Source organism: Molothrus ater, chromosome 9 (genome assembly GCF_012460135.2).
Source record: "Molothrus ater isolate BHLD 08-10-18 breed brown headed cowbird chromosome 9, BPBGC_Mater_1.1, whole genome shotgun sequence".
Taxonomy (NCBI): domain Eukaryota; kingdom Metazoa; phylum Chordata; class Aves; order Passeriformes; family Icteridae; genus Molothrus; species Molothrus ater.
Window position 1 is genome coordinate 10309052 of NC_050486.2, and position 25533 is coordinate 10334584.

A 25533-nucleotide genomic window follows, 5' to 3' on the forward strand; every position below is an offset into this window, starting at 1 on the left:
AAATAGACTCAAACTTCCAGTTAAGTTTGTAGTTTTTTGCATTAAAGAGACAATTCGTTAGGAATAGATTGCAAGCTGAAGACATGAGTTTATTGAATGTCTGAGAGATTTGTATTCAAATACAGTTAAAAAAACATATAATCCACCAGTACATCCCAAACAGTTTACAACATGGAAATCTCCAGTATTCATATAACATAGTTTACAAAAAAGAAAATACAGCACCTAAATGTGAAGGTTATGTTCCACTTACATGATGCATAATTAGATTATCACTTCATGAAGAGTTGTAAGTCAAGTCTGAAGAATAAATTACTGAGATACAGTTTTATGAAAAGCTGAATTTCTATGTCAATTTCCTTATTACTTAAAAGATCTGCTCAGGCAAGAAAATACTGTTTCTAGTAAACAAATTATCTTATCCATGACCATCAGCTGTGTTGTTTAACATAAAATGCTATGGAAATTCCCTTGAGAATTACATAAGCAGCTGTACAGTGTTTTTTAAAAGTCTGTTTTCCTCAAAGTACATGTAATTTTCCTAGTAAATGTAAGTAAACTACCATTTAACTACTACTAGTTTTAATGGATTTGTCAAGAAGTATAGCAGTGTCAAAGAGTACTGAAAACAAAGAATGTATTCAAATTTCTGCCATCTTTTGCTTGCAATGGGGTTTTTTGGTATGAATTAGTTATATAACAGGAAAGGAGACTATAATGTTCTGAGAGTTCTATACCAGCAGTTGAGTAGCTTCTGTTTAAAATTCCTGTGTAGAACAGAAGCTGATAATACCACACTTCTATTAAGAGCAGCTGAAATAGAATTTTTGTATTAATTATTTTTTCTAATTAGACACTCTAAAGATATTATAATTAACAGTAGAAATAAAAGTATGGAAGTACCAAAACTGAGAAATAGCTCATATTCATCATATTCAATAACAGCATTCTGGCTTTGAAAGCTGAAATTTCATTAAAAACAGAAATAAAAATTCAATAATTCTACTATGGATTTCTGGAAAACAAAGTCTGCTTTTGCTAATTTAACCTTTTAAATATGGACTACTTTTACATCAACAAAAAGGTGTCAAACATCACTCTGAGTAAAACCTGAAGCATTCTGAGCTTTCAAAAGTGACAACACTATTTTTACTTATTCCAGGCCTTAACTGATAAACAGTACCACTAAATTAAAAAAAAAAAGTCATTTGCAGTTTACAATTAATTACACCTATTTGTTACCCAACACATCCCTTTCAAAATGGATTCTTTCATATTCCAAATGAAAATTTCAAGAGCTCTTTCTTGCCTATCAGGCAAATCACTACTTGTGCAAATTTAAATACAGTACATTGACCTAATGTAACAGTGGACAGATAGCAAAAGAAGTGTTCAACAAAGCTGTTGCACACTAAGACTTTTTCAGTGTGCAGAGTATGTCTACAATAAAGTGCTTCTCGTAACAAGTTATATCAATAATAGTAGATATAGATGTTTACCTAGTTTTAAAGCTTAAATTCCTTAGTAAATGCTTTAGCCTCCCTGTACACCCCAATCCCGCAAGGCACATTCAAAACACAAGCAAAGCACTGACTGTGAAGGATTAAACTGCTATTAAAAACATTAAGTGGTAGTAAACTACTGACTAGGTTTGTAAACAGTACCATCCCATTGGATCTCAATGTTCATGCATTATCAAAGTGAGTTTCTGTGGGAGCAGCTGCTGAACTCCAGATTTAACAATCACAGCAGCTTTCTTAATAAAATGCTATTGTGCCTTAGTGTTTTGGTGTGGAATCCCACCTTTTTCATCACTTGAACAAAAAAAAAAGTCACATTTGATGCATTTAAACCTGTTGCCTTCTTAATTTACAGTAAACACGACTGATTAGTGACTGGTTTAGATCTATTTGCTTTTGGGGGTTTGTTCTAAATGTATGTGACGTTCACCTCTTCTGTTGAACCTTACAATGAAATTGTGCTCAGTTGTCTTAAGAGAAGGTTTTGGTTATGTTAAAACATGGCTGGCCTGTTTTTTGTAGGCCATAACTTTGACCTGATAAAAACTGACTTGATAGGAGTAATTAGCTTCTGTAAAACTAAAATGGCATGTAGGATCAAATTCAGTAAATTACTTTTTTCAGCTTCTTTTAAGACCAGCTTTCTAAGTTTCTTTAAAAACAGTGTTACAAACAAAGTCCATCACTGCAAGTGATCTCTTAAATAGAAATGGGACATGCTTCCACAGATGTTTCACAGAAATTAAATAATTCCACCAACATCAGACAGAGCTTACAGAAACAGTCCAGGTGCTCTCACAAGGTACACATAGCTAAACATTGCCTTCATACCACAGAAGATGATGCTCTATGAGCAAGAGGCATTCCACTGCTTTTCAGAAAAAGATCACCTTGAGTTCATTTTGTCTTTCTCAGCTCTTGCAGCAGAGCAAACAGTACCAGGAGTATCAAAACCAGAGCTCCAAGTTTTCCACATTTGACATTCCAGTTTAGCGTTTTATCACCACCTGCTCGTATGCTCCAGATCCTACTCTGAAAGTTTGAAAAAAGTTAGTTCAGTGTTAATTTAAATGGAAGCTAAATAGCAAATATCACATATCAGCAAGTGTATTGATTAAACAACTCATTCCTCCCAAAAAAACCCAACAAAACCAAACAAACAGCAAATACCAAATCAGCCAAATGTGAAGGGTAGAAAACATTTGTCATTATTACCATGCCATAGAGTCACCTACTCTTTAATACACTACAGAGATTTTGTTGTACTACAGTCAAAATGAGCAAAGATTAATGTTACTGAACAAGAAGTTACTGTTGAACTTCACTAGAATTTCTTAAACATCACGTTTAGGGTACCCATCCTCACAGCTGTATCATATGCAGCTAATAGTCTTTATATACATTTTATGTATAAACAAGTCAGTGTGTCTAAAAAACTCAGAAGTGATTGTCATCTTACATTAAGATACAAGAAAAACATCTTCAGTCTTTTGTTCCCTCTGAATTGTAAACAAAACTCTCTCACCTCCCACATGACAGCCCATAGTGGGTGGTTTTCCACAGCAAATTGCAGTACTATGTAAAAAATTCATAGGGCAAGCTCTGCCTTGGTAGAGTATTGTGCCTGGACTGTTCTGGCAGCTGCATTAGGACAGATCTCTGTGTGCTACAGGAGTGTTTTCTGTACCCTTTCATGTGGTCCTAGGCAGGTATTGGTGTGCCCAGTTTGCAGATGAGCCAATTAATTTAACCATTAGTATTACATGCACATATAAAATGCACTTATTTCATGACTTCGAAGATATTATCAACTGCCTTTATATCTAAGTCCAAAGTAATTGCTGAAATACTGAGGCTATTCTGATTTCTTCAGTTATAGATGTTGAGTTATATTGGTCTGCAGAAACACAGTATTAGAACATATTCTTGCCTGGTTTTCATGGTTTCTCATCTGAAGATTAACACATTCAGGTCAAGTCATATATCAGGATTGAAAAAAGGTTTAGAGAAGAAAAAAAGTTCTCTGGTTCTAAAGGATAAGATAACCTGAAACAGATTATCAAAAGAGTTTAGGGCTGCAAATACTTGAATGATGAACAAGCCATTGAAACAAGTAATGTAACAGGAAACAGGATTTGTGGGAATAATTGAACTGAAGAAAATGAGGCTTGTTATCAGGAAGATGAAACAGTTTGATACTGTAAAGGCAGATGTGTAAAACACTTAAAACTTTCTTCCCATTCCAGAGTAACATAATAAGGCTGTAGAGCTCCCACTTGAAACTGGTGTCTGTTTCCTGTGTCCATACTGAAATGTTGCTTGTATCTGAAAACCTTGGAACTGAGACTCTTCAGAAACTGAAAGTTACAATTCTTATGGCTAACACATCAGTTCTGTTTTGGAACTAATCTGTGTGTCCTATTTAAAAACTGACAATCCGGCACTTTTGGTGCTTTTAAATGCTACAGAATAGAAAGATACAAAGGTCAAGAATGTAGATACAGAGTAATTGCTGTATAAGATGCATTTTTATTTAGTATTGCCTATGGATTAGTTGTTCAGGCTACATACCTGTTAGGTAGATGGTGGCTTCCAAAAGAAGTGCTTCCACCAGGGCCCACAAATAATCTTAAACCTTCTTCTAAAAGGCAAACGATTAAAATATGTTAGCTTTCTTTAATGCTGTCCTAGCTAAATCCAAGTAATTTTAAATCTACCTGTTTTGCAGCTGACACTTAGCAGATGCAAATACTTTAGGTAATGAAGAACCAACTTTATGGTGTAGGTTGGGGGAAGTACCTTTGTCATAGATTTGCACCTGCTCTTTTAGGCTTAAAGTAATCATCTGGGAAAGCTCCCTGAGTCACATAAGAGTGTTTTCAATTTTTGGTAGGTAAGATAGAGTAGAAAATGTAGCACAGTCCTTATGAATACAAACAACAGGGACTGTGAAGAGAGTGAGTTTTCCTAAGGCCTGTAATGTACATAAATTTTCTGTAAGCTCCTTATTTATCTCCATACCTTCTGCACTTGAGTCTAAACTGAAGTCTTGACTCTGGAGTATTTTTTCAACTATATCATCAGCATCAACTCTGGTAGCATCAACCCTCTTCAGCTGTGACTCCACAGAGTCTTGCTTTACAGGATGTCTGCAAAAATAAATACATTTAGGCTCTTAGACGTGATAAAGTAATTACTTGTGCTAGATGAGGCTTTCAGATTAAGTGTACCTGCATTGTTTTTCTGGTGGTGCATCTTCAGTAGATGTATCAGTATCAGCTTCAGCTACTTTTGGCTCAGTCTCTTCACATGGCTCTAGAATACTTCCAGTTCCTGTTGAGGTACTTCCCACTGAGGTACTCCCCACTGAGGTGTTTCTCCTGTGGCAGAGTTCAGACAGACTGGATGATCTAGAGTGACATGTGCTGTATCCTGTTGGGAAAATGCAGGAGAGATGGGTAGATCTAAGGTATGTTTTTGACACGCCAGGTCCATCCTGAAAGCAGATTTTTTGTTTTGTCTTCATATAATGGGACTTTCAAAAGCCCTATGAATGTATGTGCATACATCAACTAGAAACTGATTTCAGATTTTGTATTCTAGCACCTGCCATTTTCTTTTTGTTCTAAGTAATTCCTGTTTATATCAGAACAATTAGAATGACAAATATCATCTCCTTCAGCTTTTAGAGCTAAGTCTCCATTTTTTTACTCATGGAAGAGTTAAAAATCTCATTCAGATATGTTATAATTGGAGGGAACAAAGGCAAAAAGCTGTCTTGCATCTGAAGAGATAATCTAGTGAATCCAGTACATTTTAAGAGGGAAAGCATGTTACCATTGCCACACCTGAAACTTCTAGGAAAAAGCTTTCAATGCAAACCCGTTTTAAAACATAAACTTATTTTCCACTGTCTAAGCCTGTGAAAGAAAAATAATCCCCAACAACTCATAACAAAATTGTGAACAGCTACCTGACAGTTTTGATTGCTGACTTGCATAGCTTGATGTTCTGGAATGTCCACATGCACCAAGTTCATCTGGGACTGAGGCACTCTTTGATGAGACATCTGCAACATGGGCAAGTCACACAGTGTTCCTAGAGCCAACTTTATTGCTACTTTGACAGTAATCTTGATTAGATTCAAAAGTCACATTTCCCAGAGGGATTAGAGATTTGACACTGATTTTCTACAAACCCTTTGGACATTCAAGTGCTGCAAAAATACCATGGATGTTAATGAATATACATTATTTAAAAAACAAAGATCATAATATGTATCTGAGCAAAACAGAGAGTACCAGTGGGGTAGATAGATTTGTATGAAATGTAGTTGCAGACTTGTCTGGTGTCAATATTAAAGAGATGATCATTCTTTCTCCAGTATAATACAGAACATTGGGCCAGATGTTTTCTGTCTGAAAAGCTAACCTGCTTAAAAACTTCAGCTGTGTTTGAAGCAGAAACTCACAAACCATGTAAGAAGGTTCCTTTGCAGGCCAACTGTCAGCATCCTTTTCAGATTTGAAGTATTTTGAGCATCTTGAAACTATGAGACCAGTTATAAAAGCATTGAAAAATTAAGAGCATTATTGTGTACCTGCTATACCCAGATGTGCTACTTTTAAGTTTTCTCCACCCTTCCTGTCTTCATGCAAAGACTCTGATTCTCCAGCAATCGCTATAGATGTTGCTGTAGAAGGAGGTCTGGAAGAAAAAGGTGGTTAAGATTTGCTGTACTTCTGCTGTAATCCCTCCAAAATGATCAGCACATAGTTTTCCTTTGAAATATGTTGGCATCATTCATACTGTGCATCAAGTTAACAGACCTAGAGTTCTTTTCTGGAAACGTGCTGCCTAGTCATCCATTACGGAAAACGAAAAAAAAAAAAGGAAGTTTTTGCTATTGAGCTTAAGGACATTTTATAGAATCAATCTGCTCAGCCCTCAGGCTTCTAGGGATCCTGGGAAAGGCTTTTCCTTTTCTGATGATTGGTGGAGTGATTTGTCTTTAATTTGGAGTTGTTTCTTATTTTTTTAAGTGTATGAATCACAGGACAGTTTACACACTAAGAATATATGTAATTCAGTACTTGAAGGAATACATGAGAAGGTGTTAAGTTTAAAAAAAAAAACAAACCTCAATGTGCACAACAGTTGGCCAAGGTGGCTTCTGTGCTGTGACACAATTCTGGCTTTGTCTCATTGCTGTCATAGAGCAGGAAATTATTCTGGGCTGATAACCCTACCAATCCTAATAAAAGGGCCTATCGCACTATCTCCATGTATTGCACTCTAAATTTTACCTTCTACAAAATAAAAAAGCATCATATATGACATAGTTTAAATTATACTTCAATATTAAAAGCTCATAATAAAGCTCAAGTGCTTGTTTGAGTTAATACCAAGACCCAAGGAGAGATCTTATTTAAAATAATAAACCTCTTCATTTGTGTTTTGCTAGTGCAGAAGAAACTAATTAGAAAATGACAAAGTACAAGGAATCTCTTGCAAGGAAATACAACCAAAATACATTTCAAGATATTACCAACAGGATTTTTTAATGCTTTGTTATTTTCTGCGTTGGGAACAGACTGCTGGTCTGCATATAAATGGGTACTTGTTGACATTTTTAGATTTGATATAGTCAATAAATTAGTCACTGTGTTCATGTAGAGTAAGGTTATGTTTGAAAGTAAAGAGAGAAAGAGAAAAGCACTTCTAGAAATACAGTGCCTGTGTGACTTAACTGAATAACTGTCATGGTTAGACACTGGCACGATGCCAGTGCTTCCATGAGAATACTCTCTCCCTGGTTTCTGCTGTGAGGTGTGACCAGGAATAAGCAAAGATGGCTCCCACTTAGGGAAAAAAAAAATTTTAACTAAACTGCAAGGGAAAGAGAAAAAAAAAGAAACACACAAGGAAAATGAAAACTTCACAAATACATCTCCTCCTCCTCCCCACCAAATTCGCAATACAATACATCCCCCAAATCATCGACTCTCGGGCCAGCACCACCCTTCAGAATACTCAATTCTCAGTTCATCAAGAGGACAAGGAGTCCTTCTTGTGCCAATGGTGACCTCTTCCTTTCATGTCCAGTGCTCTCACCAGCTGAACACGGACCAGAGCTGCTTCTAGGGTCGACTTTTAAGGATGCTTCGTCCCACCCCAAAAAGGCACAGTCTCAACTTTGGGACATCTGTCCCCCCATATTTTTCACCCCCTGGGGCCGAGGGGTACCCACACCAAACCCTCTTGGTCCTGAGGCATTGCCTCCCCCTAGAATGCAGTCTCTGTATCCCAAGGAAACATGGCTCTGTCCATGGCTACACAAAAAGAGTCCAGCATAAGCTACTCCATTATCTCTTCCACCTGAGTTCCTCTCTATTTCTCTTGTGGCCCATTTCCTCTTATCTCTATCTCTCTTCTCATTCAGCTCCAGGAGGATTAGCATTTGTAAGGTTTCCATCATCCAAGAAAAAGGTTAAAAATCTGAGGCTCTGTTTGTCCAGAACTCCCATGGCTGCCCAGCCGGGCACCTTCTCGCATCCCCCCTTCTCCTTCTCGGCCAGCCACTATTAAATTTCAAGGTGGCACAATCCCAGGCACAGGCTCTCTCTCTGTCTCTCCTGGGGGGTGGCTGCCCAATGCCTCTCAGTGCTCCTCCAGCCTTCCATCCTGCAGGGGCCTTCCCCTCCCTTCTGGCCAGGGCCCGGCCTACCTCACCCGGCCCCATGGCTGCCCCTGCCCCCCCAGCCCGCAGCCGGGCAGGGCAGCTCTGAACCTTTCACTGACCGGAACCCAAGAGAGCCGCCCAGGGGAGAGCCCTGCTTTAACCCTGTGTGCTCAGAAACAGATCCAATGTCCCAATGGCCACATTAGGTGCCAATATTAAAATCTGAGCATCCATTGGCCTAACCACAGCATCCCAGAAAACATATTTCCTGTCACCACCACAATAACATACTTTTGAAAGCAAGAACTGAATGGTTTCAGGGATGTCATCCCAGATCAAACACCAAGCTTTCTAGGCTTCTTCATAAAATATGTAGTTTGATGCCAGATTATGAAACTGTTTTAAGGTTTATTTTTCCTTCTACAAAGGACATCTGGATTAGATAAGTTGTTTGTTCTGTTTGTGTTGAAAGTTTATGTTCCAGGAAATGGTTATATCACCAGTTTGGAAGAAAATGCCAAGTTTGAATAATTTCAGTAAGAGATTTTTTTCCCAGGAACTCAGAAAGCTGTTTAGGTATTAATTTCAACTCCTTCAGTACTAGGCAGTAAAAACCAAATACACTGCTTTGTTAGTATCCAAGACTAATGATTAGTTGCTTTTGAGGAATTGTTTATCAGTTCCAGTGATGTATTTGTTAGTAGGGGTGACTCTAAAGTAAATCTACTAAAGTTGTTCTGAAGTAAAGGGGTGCTTAGTAACTCGGGATACAGAAAAGTTTTGCCAATCAGACAAATTCAGATAATACCCTCTTGCTATTTATTCAGTAAGCACAAGATGAGATTCTGCAGTTGTTCAGTGTTCTATTCTTCTCATTAAAGGTTAGTAGAAGAGAAGAGAAGAAAAAGGACATATAGTGTTGTAAGGGGACATTGAAGAGTGCAGTGGAAAATCACCTAAGCCAGACTGGTACAAAATCACAGCACAAATATTATACTTCTTAACTACAGAGTAAGGACAATGAGGCCAAAAGATCCTCAATGTATAGCAGTGAATTTTCCTAGCTACCTGCCCCTCAGATGTTACCTATTGCATCTTTTACCAAGCTGCAGAATGTCTCTGCTAAATAAATATCTGTAAGTGCTTTCTCTTGTACTAAGTCACATCACACTTCAGTTTGTTGGGGGTTTTTCTGCAAATGAATATTTCAAAGTCATCTGAGACTTGTGAATAAAAGGTATAGCAGCACATTTTCCAGACACAAGTATTAGTCAGATCACCCTGTACCAAGTATATTTATTTCTATAACATTGCTGCAGGAACAGTTTCCCTGAAGTGTTTTTTTTTATAACATTACAGATGTACCGGTGAGTATCCTGTACTTGATACTAAGTACCTAACAGCAGGAACTATGACACTTCTACTAGCAATTTTACCATGTTAGTCATTATTCAGCTACCATTCAATTTTTTAAATACTGTTGCCAGATTGGAGAGATGTAAAAACACAAATTAGAAGTGTAATTCTCAACATGGAATGCATGATCAAAACATCCAACAGAGATTTTTTTACAAACTTACGTTTTAAAGCATGGGTCTCCAGACATCAGCTGCATATTGATCAAAACCTACACATTAAGGAAACAAAATCCATCATAAGAAAAAAAAATTGTTTGTGATACATATGTGGTCATGTAAATGAGTTATATTTGCCACAAATGTTATATTTAATGAAAATAAAATGCCATAATCACACGTGCATAAAACAACATAATTTTTCTTAGGCATACAAACAACACAAAATACCACTTAAAGTAACATAGTTACACATACAAGATTCTGAAAAAGAAACATATATCAAGGAGAATCTCAGAATTATTAATGATTAAGATGGCTTCAAGGGAAAAACAGAGCCAAGAAAGCTAAAACCTGAATGATCAAACAGAGCATTATTTAGAGCAGTGGGTGCTGAAGTGTGTTCTTTGCTGAGGGTGTTCAGCAAACTGCTGGCTCTCAGAACGGCTTGTGCTAACATCAGAGACAGCAAAAGCACACAGGGTAAATAAGCCATAGACACAGTGCATTGAAGGCTTGCTAGGCAGGCCAAAGCCATCCATTACAAGTGTTCTGGACAGTCTGGGACTGTCAGATCAGAAAGTCCATGCACAGACCATATACTGAATTATGTGGAAAATTTATCCCGGTGTCCCAGTAGGAAAAAAAAATTAAAATTACTTGAAACAATCTCAATGTAATTATTTTTAGGTTTATGGAGCTTACTCAGTTTTTTTAACTCCCTGGACTAAAGGAAGAGGATATCAGAGTGGGTGTCTTGCAAGAATTCTCCCCAACTGTTAGAGTGATTACTGTCAAATAGAAAACAGGAAAATCCCAGGAGTCATCCCAGGTATTGAAGGTGGTTTGTACATATATAAGCCAATTAATAGATTCAACCTCAGAAAGATGCACAGAAGGTTGCCCAATCTTGAAGATACCATACATTAACTTGTTCATTTTTCAGCTCCCCTTGGACTAGGAACACCTTTTAAAAGCTTTTCTTTTACAGCTATCCAGCTCTATTTCAAGATAGGGCAAATTGTATTTTTGACTGCATGGATTTTAATGATTGTCTCTAAACAGCACTTTTGGTTTTACTTCAAATAGCTTTCCTTCCAGAAGGAGGTTCAGCAAATAAGTTTTAAATTTCATTAAGTGCTTAATAATAGCACTTGTTCTCTGCACTTTGTTACTTTAAGTATGATAAAGGAAAGAAATTACTTTGAGAATGGAGTTGTCTTGTCTTGTATTTTTGGTATCATAACCTTCCAGTAAACAGCGACGAGTGGTATTTCCCGATCCAGCAAATTCTGCTAGATTTAGATCTGCAAATCCCAGCTGTTAAGAGAAAACAACAATTAGTAGTAAGCATTTGGCTAAATGAAGGTACTTGCTAATTACACATTAAGTACCACTCAATAGCAGTTTCATTCAAATATTAGAATGCCCGTTTAAGGAAATGGACTGAGGCAAAAAGCAGAAAACAAACCCAGAAAAAATTCAGCATAGTTATATTTTCAGTTAAAAATTTAAAGTGCCAAGAGAGAAAAAGGAGAGTTTTCTTTATCATTTAATGTAAATGTTTACTTTTACTAACCCTTTCCGCATACCAACCTGAAAGAAAAAAAGTTTTGATGGTATAACATTGTTACAGACTTATTAAACACACTGATTGGAAGTTTCAACAGCACTGTGTCACTATAATGTACATTATGAAGTCATGGGTATTAAGTCCTATTCTGGAATTACTGTAAAAGGGCATAAAATGGCAAGAAAGAAAAGCTTATCTGTAGGCAAAATTAGCTACATCTCAATTTACCTTTGCATATGCCTTTCCTCCTTTTAATTCCTAGAAGAAAAAAAAAGGAAAAAAGACATACCATTAAGCCATTAAATATACTGACTCAGGATTTTTCTTTGTTTTTTTTTTTAGAAATGCAGGTATTAATTTTGAAATATCTCCCCACACATTTGCTAGACTATGCTGTTGTCATTTAGACCTTAATATTCATAATGCCTTTGGAGCAGGCCAGCAAGACACTGTTGTCTTGGAGAGAGGAGCAATGCCCAATGCCAGCTGGCACTGGGCTCTTACAAGGTCTGGCCCCAAAGATAGGACATACTGCATGCAAAATTCTGGTACTTAGCACAGTTCAAGGCTTCTAAGCTTACTGCTGCTAGCTGGAAATATCTATCAAGAGTTAACTTTATAAACACTGAAGGGAAATTCCTTTGCTGCCCTGCTGGAAAAAGGGTTTTCTTCAATAAAAACATAAAACCCCCATAAGTTAGTCAAAGTAAAGGAAGTAATAAGATTACTACAAAATTTTGACTAAAGGAATACCTGCTGTGATTGCAGCTAAAATTTGCTTTATGAAGTTTATCAGACATTCAAAAATGAAAACAAAACCAAGGAAGAATGAGCAAGGAAAGAGGAGAGCGGGGGGAAGAGAGCTGCTTACCTTCCGTACAGACACCCTGCAAGTGCAGGTATCCAGAATCCCTGTGGTGGCACTGGCACTGATCTTACACATAAAGAAGAACTTTTTCTTCCAGCGGACACAGTTTGCCTGTACTACCTCCCTGCAAGCAGAGAGCAGATGCTCACTGTTAGTTGCACATACACTCAGAACCACACACTGCAATCAGCTCAAGAACAAACACTGGTTCCACTCCTTGTAGAGTGGCCACTTCATGCAAATTCTGGTGTGAATAATAACAGTAATCCCCCATTCTGCACTTAACAGTGTAGCATGACTAATAACTGCTTCAAACCTTGAACTCAGTATTAGACCTCCAGAAGAGTTCAACAGCCATGTGTTTTTTCAAATGAATGAGAGTGTAATTTCTGCAGTTTGCCTCAGGAGAATGAAGTCTTCCTGAACATCAGCTCGTAGGCAGTGTCCCAAGCTGCTGAGCTTTGCATTGTGCTGAAGACAGCATCTTTGATAAGTAGTTTTTCAGTTCAGAGAAAAGGAGTGTCATACAAGCAAAACTACATGAATTTGAGGCCTGAAGAGTAGAAAGGAGATGATGTGCAATAACCAGAGACAAAGTAATGCACTTGGGGCAAATGAGAATTGCAGCTACATACTGTGAGCTTGCCATTTGAGAGCAAAATAAGCTGACACATCTGAAGGGATCTGTTTCTCACAGGAGGATAACAATCTGACAGTGTGATGCAGTGAGAAAAAGGCAGGATGAAGGATGCTTTCATTTAGGAATGTAATTTTATAAGGCTCAGACAGAACACATTCTGTTTGGGTAATTCTGACCAAGAACAGACTCCAAAATGAAAAGGTACAGGGAGGACAACTAGAAAACCCCTGTATCTTAAAAAAATCCCTGATAATTTCTTCTGTCAGTCTAACCACTGAACTACGGTCTTCACATATAAACATATGTCTCCTTTTTCCTCTTCCATTTTCCTAATACATAAATTCCTATGTTTTATACTAACTTCTGACAGCAGGTTATTATTGAAGAAGCAGTTTGATGTCTTTAGCAGATAGAATCCCATGGTTCTGCAGAAGCTGGAGCCAGAGTTCATCATGTGTATAGAAAAATGAAGAATTGCAGGGTGCTCACAAAAGCTCTCTTTGCTGTGCTGGTGAGACTGCCAGCTCCAGGGCTCACAGGCACTGTGACTTCCTAAGCTGGGAATAAATCAGCCAGCCTAAAATGAGTCAGTGGAATGACCACAACAGACTAACAGATTCTGATGATACAACACTGAGTCACATTCAAACATGTGACCTGGAAGGAACATGCTCTGTAAACACTATGATCTACTCTTTATCTGGGATGTTTTACATTGCAAACTTTCCTGTATTGTGGGAAAAAATGAATCCCATCCTGCTGTCATGTGAGTTATTTAAATATACATAAGAACCAGAATTCAAAAAAGGCAAATTACAAATAGTCACATCTCTATTGAAACAGGCTCAGACAAGAAGACATTATGTAAAATTCACCCTTAAAAGGGATAACAACTGCTACCATTTGTGACACATATGAAACACTGCCACTAAATTGAAAGAGTTCACTTGTCATCCATAAAGGTCAGAAAATCCTTTCTCATTACATCTGTTTGTTGCAGAAGTAGGACAGCAGTCATCACCATCATCCTTCCCACCCTTTCATTGTCACCCAGGACACCACTGGCTCTACCAATAATAGCATCACTTTTGCTGCTACTCATCATTTCACTAAGTTCTTGGAGTGTTTTTGCTTCTGTAACATTTCCAATTAGTAGTGATACTTTTTTCCACTGAAAAAGTGTTTTTGTAAACTCATGAAGTCAAAGTGATGTGCCAAAATCTTTGTACTACTCAGTATAATGGTTCAAGTTGTTTCTGCTTCTCAGAACAGCCTTCTGTCTCTACAGCAAAGTCAAAGCAGCTGCACATTCCACATTTATGGGGTTCTGGACATCAATCACATTGTAGCAAAAGATAAAGCAGTGAACATTAAACACATTTTTGCTTGTAAATGCAAGAGAAATGTAAGTAACATCTTCTTGAGAAATGTAAGTGTCCTTAAAACCTTTAAGGATTTTGAATTTATTTCAATATGCCAATACTACTATATGGGTATAATGGTTCAAGTAAGGAAGATAGCACAAAACCACTCTGCTTTTATTAGACTCAGTCCATTCGTATCACAGGTCAGGATTTGCAAACAAGAAGCAGAAGTGGCAGTAAAAAGGATTCAGTTATGGATACTGATGGTCTAATTTTTCTAAAAAATCAAAACGAGGAATCCTGTTTCCTTCTCATAAGGATGTCAGAAAAAAAGTATCATTAGATTCTTTCACTGGCATATAAATCAAAAGATATTTGAAAAATTTGTACACAATTTAAAAAAACCAGACTAAACAAAAAACTAAACAAAGAAACCCCCACCAAAACCCAACCTACTGCCCCTATTCCCACTAAACAGTTCTCTAATTCCACTATATAAAAGAAAAAATTGATGTATTTTAATTCAGGAATTTTTTTTTGTAAAGAGGAGTACCATCTAGCTATTCCCATTGTGCTGAAAAAAGGTCTAATAATCAGAACATTTAACTTCAACAGTAACATCTAAGTTTATAAGAGTCTTAGTTAAGTGCCAGGCCTTTAGAAAATAAACAGCTGTATTGATTGGCTGCTATGGAAATGAACCCAGATAACTTCTGGCAGCTATTGCTGTGCTGCAGCACGCTGGGGAGAGCTTTCCGTTCTGAGTCAGTTTCCTACAAACCTCCTCGTCACTTCACCACATGCAAAGCAAAACCAGTTGTTTTCTTAATCAAAATGTATCTTAGCTACCAAGATGCACTGGAATACATAGTAGGCTGTAGTGCTTTGGTGTAATTGAATAAATGCTGTCAGTAATACGTAACCAAGAATAAATTCAATCAACAGATACTGTAGGATAAAACGACTCCAAACTATAGTGTGTTACCATCACTGTTTTTTCTTTAGAGGAACAATTTCACATTGACTCAATTTCAAATGCAAGATTTAAGCTGTAGTCAGGTCCTTATTTGTAGATGTTTTGTATACTGAACAATATTGCCTCTTAAAATATTGAATAAAAGTATTGGATTTTTTTCTGATACATAACAGAGAAGAAAAGTATAAAACTCAAATAATAGACAACAAATCCTACTCCAGTCACCTGCTCATCCCAAAGCGTTACAAGTGATGGACTATTTTTTAAGGCGTTTATGTTCATCAGATTGTTCATTTCCACATGGATAAAAACTATGAATAATGGCTAGTTCCAGCAAATAGCTACAAAAATGTCACAGGCAAAAGTAAGTCACTTTTAGGGACCTTCAGTGTCCTGGGGAAAATCCCTTCTTGCTAAATGGAAAAGCTTTAGCATGAGAGGCTCTGAAATAAAGAAGCCAAAACTCCTTGTGGACATTTACCAAAGGACTGTGTTTTAATTAATCAGAAAATTTGATTTATTTAACAGCCTATTAGGATCTTTAACCATGTGGGGATGATTATGTTAAACTGCGTGTGTTTGTAGTGCAATTATTTTAGATTTATTGGTCACCACAGAAACAATAAATTGGGATCATTGTTTTAAGATGCCATTCAGTCTATGTTCACATGAAAATACTTCCAGAACTACTTTTGGATTCAGCTGGGTCAGTACACTTCTTTATGTCAAAGAAAGTGGTGTTTGCTAATGCATCTTACAGCATGTGAACAGAACATGAGTTATCTTCTTGCTGTAAATACTGTGAAAAACCAGCTTTTCACTACATGAGGTAAATGACAATAATATTATCTTTTAATGCCTGTAATTTGATGAGAGAGTCACCTAAGTTTTGTTTGTTAATTTTAGAAGAAGATCTCTCATGTTGATAAGATGGCCTGAGGGAAGTGAGGCTGCTGCAGCTGCACTGGCCAGAGGCGAGCAGCAGCGAGGCTGAGGAGGTGTTCCCGGGGAGCGCCGCTCCCACTCCCAGCACTCACAACCGGCCCGGGGCACTCACAGCCAGCCTGCTCCAGAGCTCTGCTGGACACATCCATAGACAGAGACCTGTGCATGGCTCCAGGCTATCCCACCTGCTCACAGCCCAGCTCCAGCCCCCAGTGCCTCTGCTCCAGGTGCAGGCACCGCAGGCACAGGGATCTTTGATTGCTGTCCCACCCCAGTGGTTGCTGTGACCCATCTGGGCTCTCCAGCTGCTGGCACCCAAGTGCTCTGGCCACACTCCCTGGGCAGCTGCTGGCACAACGGGCACACAGGGCCACAGTCCCACTGCCATGGCATGAGCGTGCTCACTCTGGCCTCTCCTGCTGCTGGCAGCCCTGTGACACTCTTGACTCCAGTTGCTGGCACTCAGACATTCCCTGCCTCACAATGCACACTGAACAGAGAGCCCTTCCCCAGGAAAGGGTCACAATGTTCTTCAAGAGGAAGATACAGCAGACATTACTAATTAGAAACAGATTAGACAAACGTACCAACCAGCAAACTATTTACATCCAACTGGCCCTTTATCCCCTTAACTCCCTGTTTCTCCCCACACTTGTTCCTCCTCAAACTCATCCCTTCCTCCACCTTTAGTTCCTCCCTAAATTGTCCCATGATAAGCCTCTTCCCTTGTATCCCATGATGTGTCTCATAGGCAGCAACCCCCTCAGCCCACAACATGCTTTAGTTTTTTCAACATGATGGGTTTCCTGCCTGGACAATGGGGCTAAGGGTCTCCTGGGACAGCCCTGGGAGGGGCCCAGAGAGGGTGTCTCCTTGTCCAAGCCGATAATTTCAGTTCCTCACCTGCCTGTGTGGATGGGCTTTGATGGGCTGATGGTTCCTGTGACAGGACTGGGAATAGCTGGAGCTCAGTATTATTTTAGGCTCTCCACTCTCCCCTGCCTTTGCTGACTGCACTCATTTGTGGGTGTGCAAATGGACTTCTGTCACCTAAAGCTTCCTTTGATCGATCCCCCTCTGAATCAAGTTAATACAGGTAGCTCTGTCCTTCTGATAAAAATACAGTATTTAATAACCTGGAGTTACTTTTAGTGTAGAAAATAGTCTTCTAAAATGGGAGCAATACCCATTCATATAGATATTTTATATATAAACTTTTTAATATATCTAACATCTTCTGCAGAAAGCTGGAACACCTAACAAAGGCCAGTGTCACCTTGCAGACAGGAATTAAGGCATTAACCTACAATCTAACAGTGTAGCCACACCATCAGTGGCTTCAGGTACTGGAAGATTCAACCTTTCCTAGGCTATCTTTAGTATTAGGAAGGTATTGTTGGATATAGAGTTCTCATTTATACTATACATTAAACACAGAGGGCTTTGGCAAGAGTTGAATAACTTCTTGCACTCCTCCTACCCAAAATCTACTTTTATGTAAAATTTATGCAGTGTCATAGTTGAGGGAAATATACAGGTACCCCTGCAACAGGGTCCTGGAGCAGTACTAAGCTACATTTTAAATTGTTATCCAATAACCAAAATGCTAAATTTAGGCTTCATATAGAAAAGTACATCACTTGAAGAGCATCACTTGAAGAAATATATGCTGTAGCAATAAGCTTATGCAAAGCTTAAATATATATCTCCATTCAGGAACAAATTTACTTTACTTTTCCTTTAATATTCTGTTTCCCCCATGCCTGAGGCATATAAGATGATGCATTTTCTCCAACAAAATCATTTTTTCCTCAGCATTGCTACAAAACTGAACAAAACAAGTCATTTACACACAGAGCTTCAATGGTTCACAAATTTCAGGACTAAGCAAACAGCTGGCTCTGCAGGAAGAGCTCCACTTGTTTACAGTGCACAGCTCCCCAGTTAATTTGCTCTTAGTACGTGCAAAATTTGAACAGAGTAATCATTTTCTATTCCACATGTTTTTAGTCATAATAAAACAGGTTACATTTTTAACTAGCAGCATTTCATGTCAACAACTTCTTATAAAATATGTATAAATTGATTGTGGATGAAAAACTGCTGGTTACAGGCAAATGCAGAGACCTAGAGGGGAATTAGCACTGTGAAGGGTAAACTGCATTAGAAGACTGTAGTCAGCAAGTCAGAGGAAATTGAACATTTGACACTGTATCTGCAGCAGTGTGCTTGGTTTTAGGGCCTTCTTCGCAGAAGGCTGATGAACTGAAGCAAGTCCAAGGGTGTGAGATGAGGGTCTGGAGTCAGGGATGAATTCTTCTCTGATGCAGGAGAATTTGGAAACATGGGATTTTTACAATCTGATGATGAGGTGAAGGAAGATCTAATTGCCATCTACAGCCATCTCTACTAAGTTAGAAGGTGGAGCCAGACATTACTTAGTGAGGAACAGAGAAAGGAAAAGAGGCAAAACCAAGGTAAGTTCCGGTAAAAAAAGGGGAAAATGTTCACAGTACAAGTGAACAGCAGGGCAGGTTGTCTGCAAGGACTGGCATCTCCATTATTGCAGATTTTCTAGAGCTGACAGGACAAAGCTCTGAGCTTCCTGATCCAACTGAAATTAGTCTTGCTTTCAGCAGGCAGCTGGACTGTGTGATCTCTGGTATTATCCTTCACCCTAAATTATTCTGTGAACAGAAATAGTCCTTAAAATATGAAGGCAATCAGGTGCTATGGTACTTGCAAATGGCAAATTTGTGGCAGAAAAATACTGTACTTCATGTACTGTGCTGCTGTCAGGGGAAAAAAGCCAACAAAGCAACACCAGCTCTCTTAAATCCAAGTGCCAGTTCTGTGTAAGGCAGGCACCTTAAGCATGAAAGCTTTTCCCACTGTCTCTCCCTCTTCAACAGATGTCTATCATATATCTCTTCTCAAACATATTCTGTAACAAGTTAGCTGTAGATACATCTCTTATCAGTTCTTACAGTTAGGGAAGTCTCCCAGGACTGAGCCCTTTTTATATCCACAATAACCAGTTACACCCCATGCAAAGACCAGACTGTACAAATATTTTATTTTCCTCTATCCCAAAGATAAACCCCTTCAAAACTAATATTATCTTCTTTACTCCTCTGATTCTTTGGTTTTTTTCAATATTTTTTTTAAATCAGTTCACTAAACACATTTTACTGTAACTATTAATGAAAGAGAAGTACAAAGAAACTACATGTTGAAAAGTTGTACTTTGTGTAGAGAAGTTCTCCATCTCACCTTTTCCTCCCTACAGAGGACAGTGTCTGAAAGCTGCTTTACTAACTATCTCTTCACAGCTGAGGAAACATTAGGTGGACATTTGAGAATCTGAAAAAAGCAACTACAAAACTGCAAGGTAGGACTTTTATCCCACTGCCAATATTCCTCACAGTACCTGAAAACTTACTTTGTTTCAATTTCTCCAGCTGCAAATCCAGTTACAGCTGAAAAAGCTATGAGAAGTAGCATTATCCAATTCTGAAGACTGTCAGCAGGATTCATACATCATGCAGGAAGATTAGAGTGATAGGGACACTGATTCCATGTGACAGGTATGTTTTTCTAACAAGTACTGTAATTTAAAAACAGAGTTAGTTAAGCTGTGTTACTATCAGGAGGGCTTCTCTCTTTCAAATGCAATAGCAGCAATCAGGAAAAGAATGGTAAAAAGACAACTTGAAGAATCCAGTGAGGCAGAAAACCTACTTGCTGATGTCACAAAAACACCAGATGTGGTTTTAGACAGTTGAGAAGGAAGTGGCCATGCATCAGTAGAAGTAAGAAGTACTTATCTGGCAGATAAAAAGTCAATTTCTACAGCAAACAATTACAGGCTCTAGCCTGTACCTGTTAGGAATAGGAATATATTCATGCATGATCTCCCAAGACTTCTCCTCAGGACTCAAGAGAGTACATAAAAAACCACCACATTTCTGAAATCCATTGGAAAATAAAATTATTTGATGAAAAGCTTATAGCTCTTGGCCACCTTGAATCTCTGTCTGTCACATATAGCAATCATAATCAGCTTCTTATTTTAGAATGTTGTTGTGTAAAAGAAAGAAGATAGAAACATCAGCAGTCTAAATTGTCAGAAATCAGATCTGAAAGGAAGGGGAATATGGCAAGCTGAAGGCTCCAGTCAGAAGAACACACCAACCAGGTCCTTTTCTTGAGTGGGGTGCAGCTAGAAACCAAGCTAAAAATGGAACTAGCAGGCATACAGCTCCTGTAGCCTCAGCTGATAAGAGTAGAGCACTGAAAGTACACCCTCAAGAAATCAGATCCTGATTCCCAGAATTTCTTGGATTTCCTCATATTCCATCTGTTCATTTACTGCTGATTGAGCAACAGCTCAGCCTATGAGCCTCAGTTATCTGCTCAAGGGACTTATTAATTTTTGATTCAGCCTTTTAAAATGAGTGCAATTGCAGAAAGCCTATACTTGCTCTATATTTATATCTACTTTAGAATGGCCACAAATAAATATGCTTAGAATTTAGTCAAGTCTGTACCTTAAAATAATATTTTTTTCTGTTCAAAATATTAATAGGTGCAATTTCTGCCCTGAAATAATCTTGTGTCCTTTCATGGTGCATTGGCCATTATGTGCACACTTTTATGACCAGTAGTATATAGATACTAGATGGCAGTATATAGATACACAGTATCCTGGAATCTGCACATGTGTACTCTATTAATGTATCCAATTTCAAAGAGAGATCTAATGTCATTGGCCCCGGGAAAGGTAGAAAGATGCCTTGCCACACAGGAAACCAGGCCTAAGCTAGGAAAGTTTCCTAAATGAAATTGAGGTTTGTTAGCATTACTTAGCATACATCCACAGCCCACTGGCTGAAAATCCTTTATTCTAAAACACAGTGGTAAAGATCCAGAAATCATGCTAGAGAACAATTTCAAAAAGCAGAGAGCAGGAATTACACTGTATGGCTGATTGTGAGTTTGCTGAAACAGCCAAACTGAGCCTCTCCCTTTCCACAATAGCCTTCAAGGTTTTCCCTGGTTTAGAGTCAAAACTTATAACACATTCATTCTTGCCAGAATTCCAAGGTCCTGCTCTTGCAGTAACTCTCAAACATTTTTACCAGTTTAAACATCGCTGCCACTTGGCTGGTCAATGTCCTTGGATAAAAATTTTATTTGGCACTACCAGATTACTTTAAAAGTCGATATTCTTATCCAGTAATTAAACATTTAGTGTTATAACCCAGAATTTTCTTTTCCCACAGTAAGAATTCACAGATGTGCATAGGGATGTTTCAAACATAAGTTCTGTAATTGGAGTTCTAAAAAAGTATATGCAAACAAAATTGCAAAGTGATGTGGTTTCTATTTACACACTAGCCAGATCACTGTGTACTGTACTATGTATGCTGGTTTCACCTGGTCACAGAATTTCTGTACACTTCAGGCACACATCTGTGGGAGCCAGAAAAGTAACTGGACTGTGACAAGTCTTCAGTAGCATGGCCCATGTCTCATAATGTATTTCTTAGGTAGCTCTTTCTCAGCAAAGATCTGAGAAGTGAAAAAACCCTATTTTTCAGTAGCTTGAACTTTTATCAGTCTTCTTTCCATCTCACTTCAGTGATCAGAGGGATGATGAAGGTACCACTTCATCATTGCTTGCAGGATCAGGACTTTAATCATTCATACAGCATGATCCATAGAGGGCTGACAAGACAATCACTTGAAACTGTTTGTATGACAGCTTGCTGCATACACATGGGCCCCTATTCCAAGGCAACTGCTGCCCTGGGTTTTTATGACATTCTTCTCTGTGAGCAGGCTTTGGAAATAAAATGCTAATAATGTTAGGGTGGTTTATAGACTATTGGTTGGACTTCTTTTTACTTTCTAAGGTAAGAGGCAACAGGGTATTGGTCTGTATGGGCCCCAACTTGAGAACTTCATAACTTCTCCCTAAATAATTATAGTTTACTAGACCTCAGTGAGTAACAAAAATAAAGCTATTAAGAAAACAGTCAGTTTCCCCTGTATTATAAAATTTTTTGAATGAGTTTGTCTATAACTTTCTGAAACAACAGAATTCTTTGAGTATCTTTTATAAAGCTAAAAAGATCACAACTCTAGGGATATAACTGTCAGCTCACAGTGAAACTAACAAATGCATGCAACTGGAAGATTATGGCCATGAGAAAGTTTGCAACTGATAAGTTTTGAAATACTACCGCTCTGGTGTAAACCTAATTTCCTCCTTATTTATTCAGCCCTTTGCTGAATCACCACTCTGAAAATTCATCTGTTAATTCTTAAGCCAAGAGCAAAGGCACTCCCTAAACTGGCACTGAAGGATCATTGCAGAAGAATTCTTTACCTCTCTATCAGCACACTCAAACACTTCTTAGTCCAGCAGGAATGAGTTACACTCACAGGGACCTTGACATGCCCATTTCTGTTAGTTTTTAAGCCATAGCTTAAAAAAGCTTAAAAGCCCCAGAAAAAGAAAATGGAAGAATTTCTAAGCTTCAGCTTCAACACCATTTTTTACATCAGTTTCTCTTCACACACTGCATCCTACCACACACATTTTACTCTAATGAGCCATTCAGAAAGATATGAATGGAGGCTTTCAAGCATTTAATTTTAGCATCATAAATAGGCAAGGCAAAAAAGACTAAGATCACCACAACGTGTCAAAACCATCTGCTCAGCTAAAAACAAGTCGTTGGAAATAGACATCCTGTCCAGAAGATGTATGTCAGCCTGTGGAAATGACTTCAAGGCAATAAGGGCTGGAGTAGGGCAGTAATGGCACATTAGTGCCTGAATCAGGATTGTTATCATCATCATCTATTACTTATGAAGTCGCTCACAAGAAAAATGTTGAAGAAAGACACGAAATGAGATCAGAGCACTGATGAGTTGAAAAACTTCCAACCATACAGAAGAAAAATTTGTCTTCAATTATACATGCTAGTATAATGGAATGGTTAAATAACGAGTTTGTAGGCCAAAGTTCCATTTCTATTCCTTCTCCCTTATTAATTTAATTTATAGAATCAAAAGCAGATAATTTAGAAAGCTCTGTAACAACAGTATTTTAATAAGACAATAACTGAATATTCATGGATTTGTTGCTGTTTTCTCCCATAATTCTATGATACATTTTCCAGTAAATCCTTTCTGTAATAATATTAAAATAAAATAATAACTGATACAACAAGAACAAGTGTAATGGGAGGGCAATCTCCTCCTCCACAGACCTGAAGCCACAGCACACACCCTTCCTATTGACAAGGTTCTGCCTCTGCCAGGTACTTGGAAAAAAATAATATACTGGCCCTCTATTTACCCATTGCTACCTGTGGATCAGGGAGCCACTGTCACAACCCATGACTGCTCCATTGCTGAGGCACAATTGAAGGAAAATAAAGAGGAAAAAAGGACGTCTGCCTTGCACTTGCACTGTAGAAATGAGCATAAACAGTCAGTATACATGATCTGAGCACTTACAGGAAAAACTGAGGACTTTTCCATGGAACTTGGATCTCCATGTAAATACCCACAGAACAAAACACAGCAAGCCAGTGCTCAGTAATTAAACAATAAGGTCGCACAACCCACAGGGGACAGCTCAGACTACAGGCTTGGGGACAAGAATTTCTCCCCTCCTGTTACCCATCCGCTCAGCAGCTCCAGCGTTATGGCACAAGAGACAACCCTCATCACTCAGTGATTCCTCTCCTCTGTTACTCCGTGTTTAGGAGCCTCAATGTTTATTTTACAGCGTTACGACTCCAGACAGCGAGCAGCCACGCAGACGAGGAGTTCCTGCTACCGCATGTGTTCTCCCGCCGTTGATGCTGGCAAAGCAGGCGGGACGAGAAGACGGCCAGGCTGCCCGGTGCCACAGCAGCTTCCCCTTCGGCGAGGGGAGCGGCGGGCAGCACGGCCGCAGCCGCCAGGAGCCCCAGGGCAGCCGCCCCTCCTTTCCCCGGGCCCCCGCCCGCCGGTGCGAACCGGCCGAGCCCCGGCTCGCCGTGGGAGCCAAGGAGGCGGCCGTGCTTCCCCTGCTCTCGGGGGGATGCGGACTCGAACGTAGCCCGTCGGACGGGGGCGGCCGCGGCCCGCCCGGCGCTGCCGGCGTGGGGCGAGCAGCCCGGCAGCCCCGGCTGGCGAGTCCCGGAGACACCTACCGGGAGGACTCCCCGCTGAAGCTGCCCCCGTCCAGCAGCCGCACCTTGCAGAACAGGATGCCGTTGACGAACGGCACGGAGGAAAGCTCGTCCAGTTCCAGCTCCACGCGAAACTTGAACTTCTTCTTCTTCATCATGATGAAGGCCATGGGCTAGGGGCTTCCCGGGGGCTGCCCCCACGGCAGCTCCGCTCCGACCACCCTGCTCCGCTCCGCTCCCATGCCCGGGGCGAGGGCGGCACGGCGGGACGGGCCGGAGCGGCGGCCGCTGCCAGCTCAGCCCCTGCCGGCCGCGGCGCTCCCGGCCAGCGCTTACATGGCAGCCGGCGCCTCCCTTTCAAACCCGCCCGCCCGCGCTCCGCCCGCTGCCGCCAGCGGCCGCCGGAGCCATTGGCGAACGCTGCCGCCAGGGGCTCGAACGTCGGCGTGCGGTTCCCCGAGGAAGTTGGCCCGGGCCGGGAGGTGATTGAGCAAGGCGGTTCAATAGCGGGAGCTCGGCGTGCCGCTCCCCACGGCCCGCACGGTGCCCGGAGCAGTGACGTGGCCGCGGCCCGGCCGAGCGGGGCTTGTGCAGGCCGGCCCGGCAGCTCCCCCGCCTCCCGGGGACCCCCGCGTCCCAGGAGCGGAAACCTCCTGTGCTGCTCACCGCTCGTCATTTACACAGTGGTAACGTAACCAAGCATCGTTCACGCGTCGACATTTCAACTCTGAATTGAGTTTCCTTCTGCTATAATTTAAACCCTGTAGGGGTCGCGTACAGCGGTTCAACCTGTAATTTACAGCCAGCTCCGCTTCTGCTACAAGCAACAGATGCTCACGGTCTTGTAGGGAGAGTGTACACATCTGTGTTTACATTTAAGAACAGTCCTTGGCGTAGATGATTACGGCAACACACACGCGACTCTCTTGTTTAGTGTATAGTTCAACACCAGCATATGCTCTCTAGAGAACAGCTTTGTCTTATAAAACCATTCCAGGAGATCTGAGCATAAAGCAAGCTCCCAGCAGTCTCCATCAGCAGATCAGTTTCCTCTTTACAGCGTTGCGTAAGGAACACACAGCATGTCTTCACACAGCCAAGCACTTAATCACATGGTAAGAAAAAGAACTTGTAGGACTACGTATGCAGTGTGATCTACCCCATAACCGTCTTACAGCTCGTGGAAGTAGTGCTGC

The 25533-nt window shown here is 39.9% G+C and overlaps 1 protein-coding gene across 1 annotated transcript; it reads right to left on the minus strand.

The window, feature by feature from the left end:
• Positions 1 to 64: 64 nt before the first annotated feature.
• EEIG2 (EEIG family member 2) lies at positions 65 to 24684 on the minus strand. The gene is made up of 11 exons (XM_036388127.2): positions 24359 to 24684; positions 12221 to 12341; positions 11578 to 11607; positions 10980 to 11096; positions 9783 to 9829; positions 6121 to 6227; positions 5494 to 5589; positions 4751 to 4952; positions 4542 to 4669; positions 4092 to 4161; positions 65 to 2552 (listed from the first exon to the last, which is right to left on the minus strand). Exons 1-11 carry the CDS (start codon positions 24505 to 24507, stop codon positions 2510 to 2512), a joined length of 1110 nt encoding a protein of 369 aa, XP_036244020.1. The 5' UTR covers positions 24508 to 24684; the 3' UTR covers positions 65 to 2509.
• Positions 24685 to 25533: the final 849 nt, after the last annotated feature.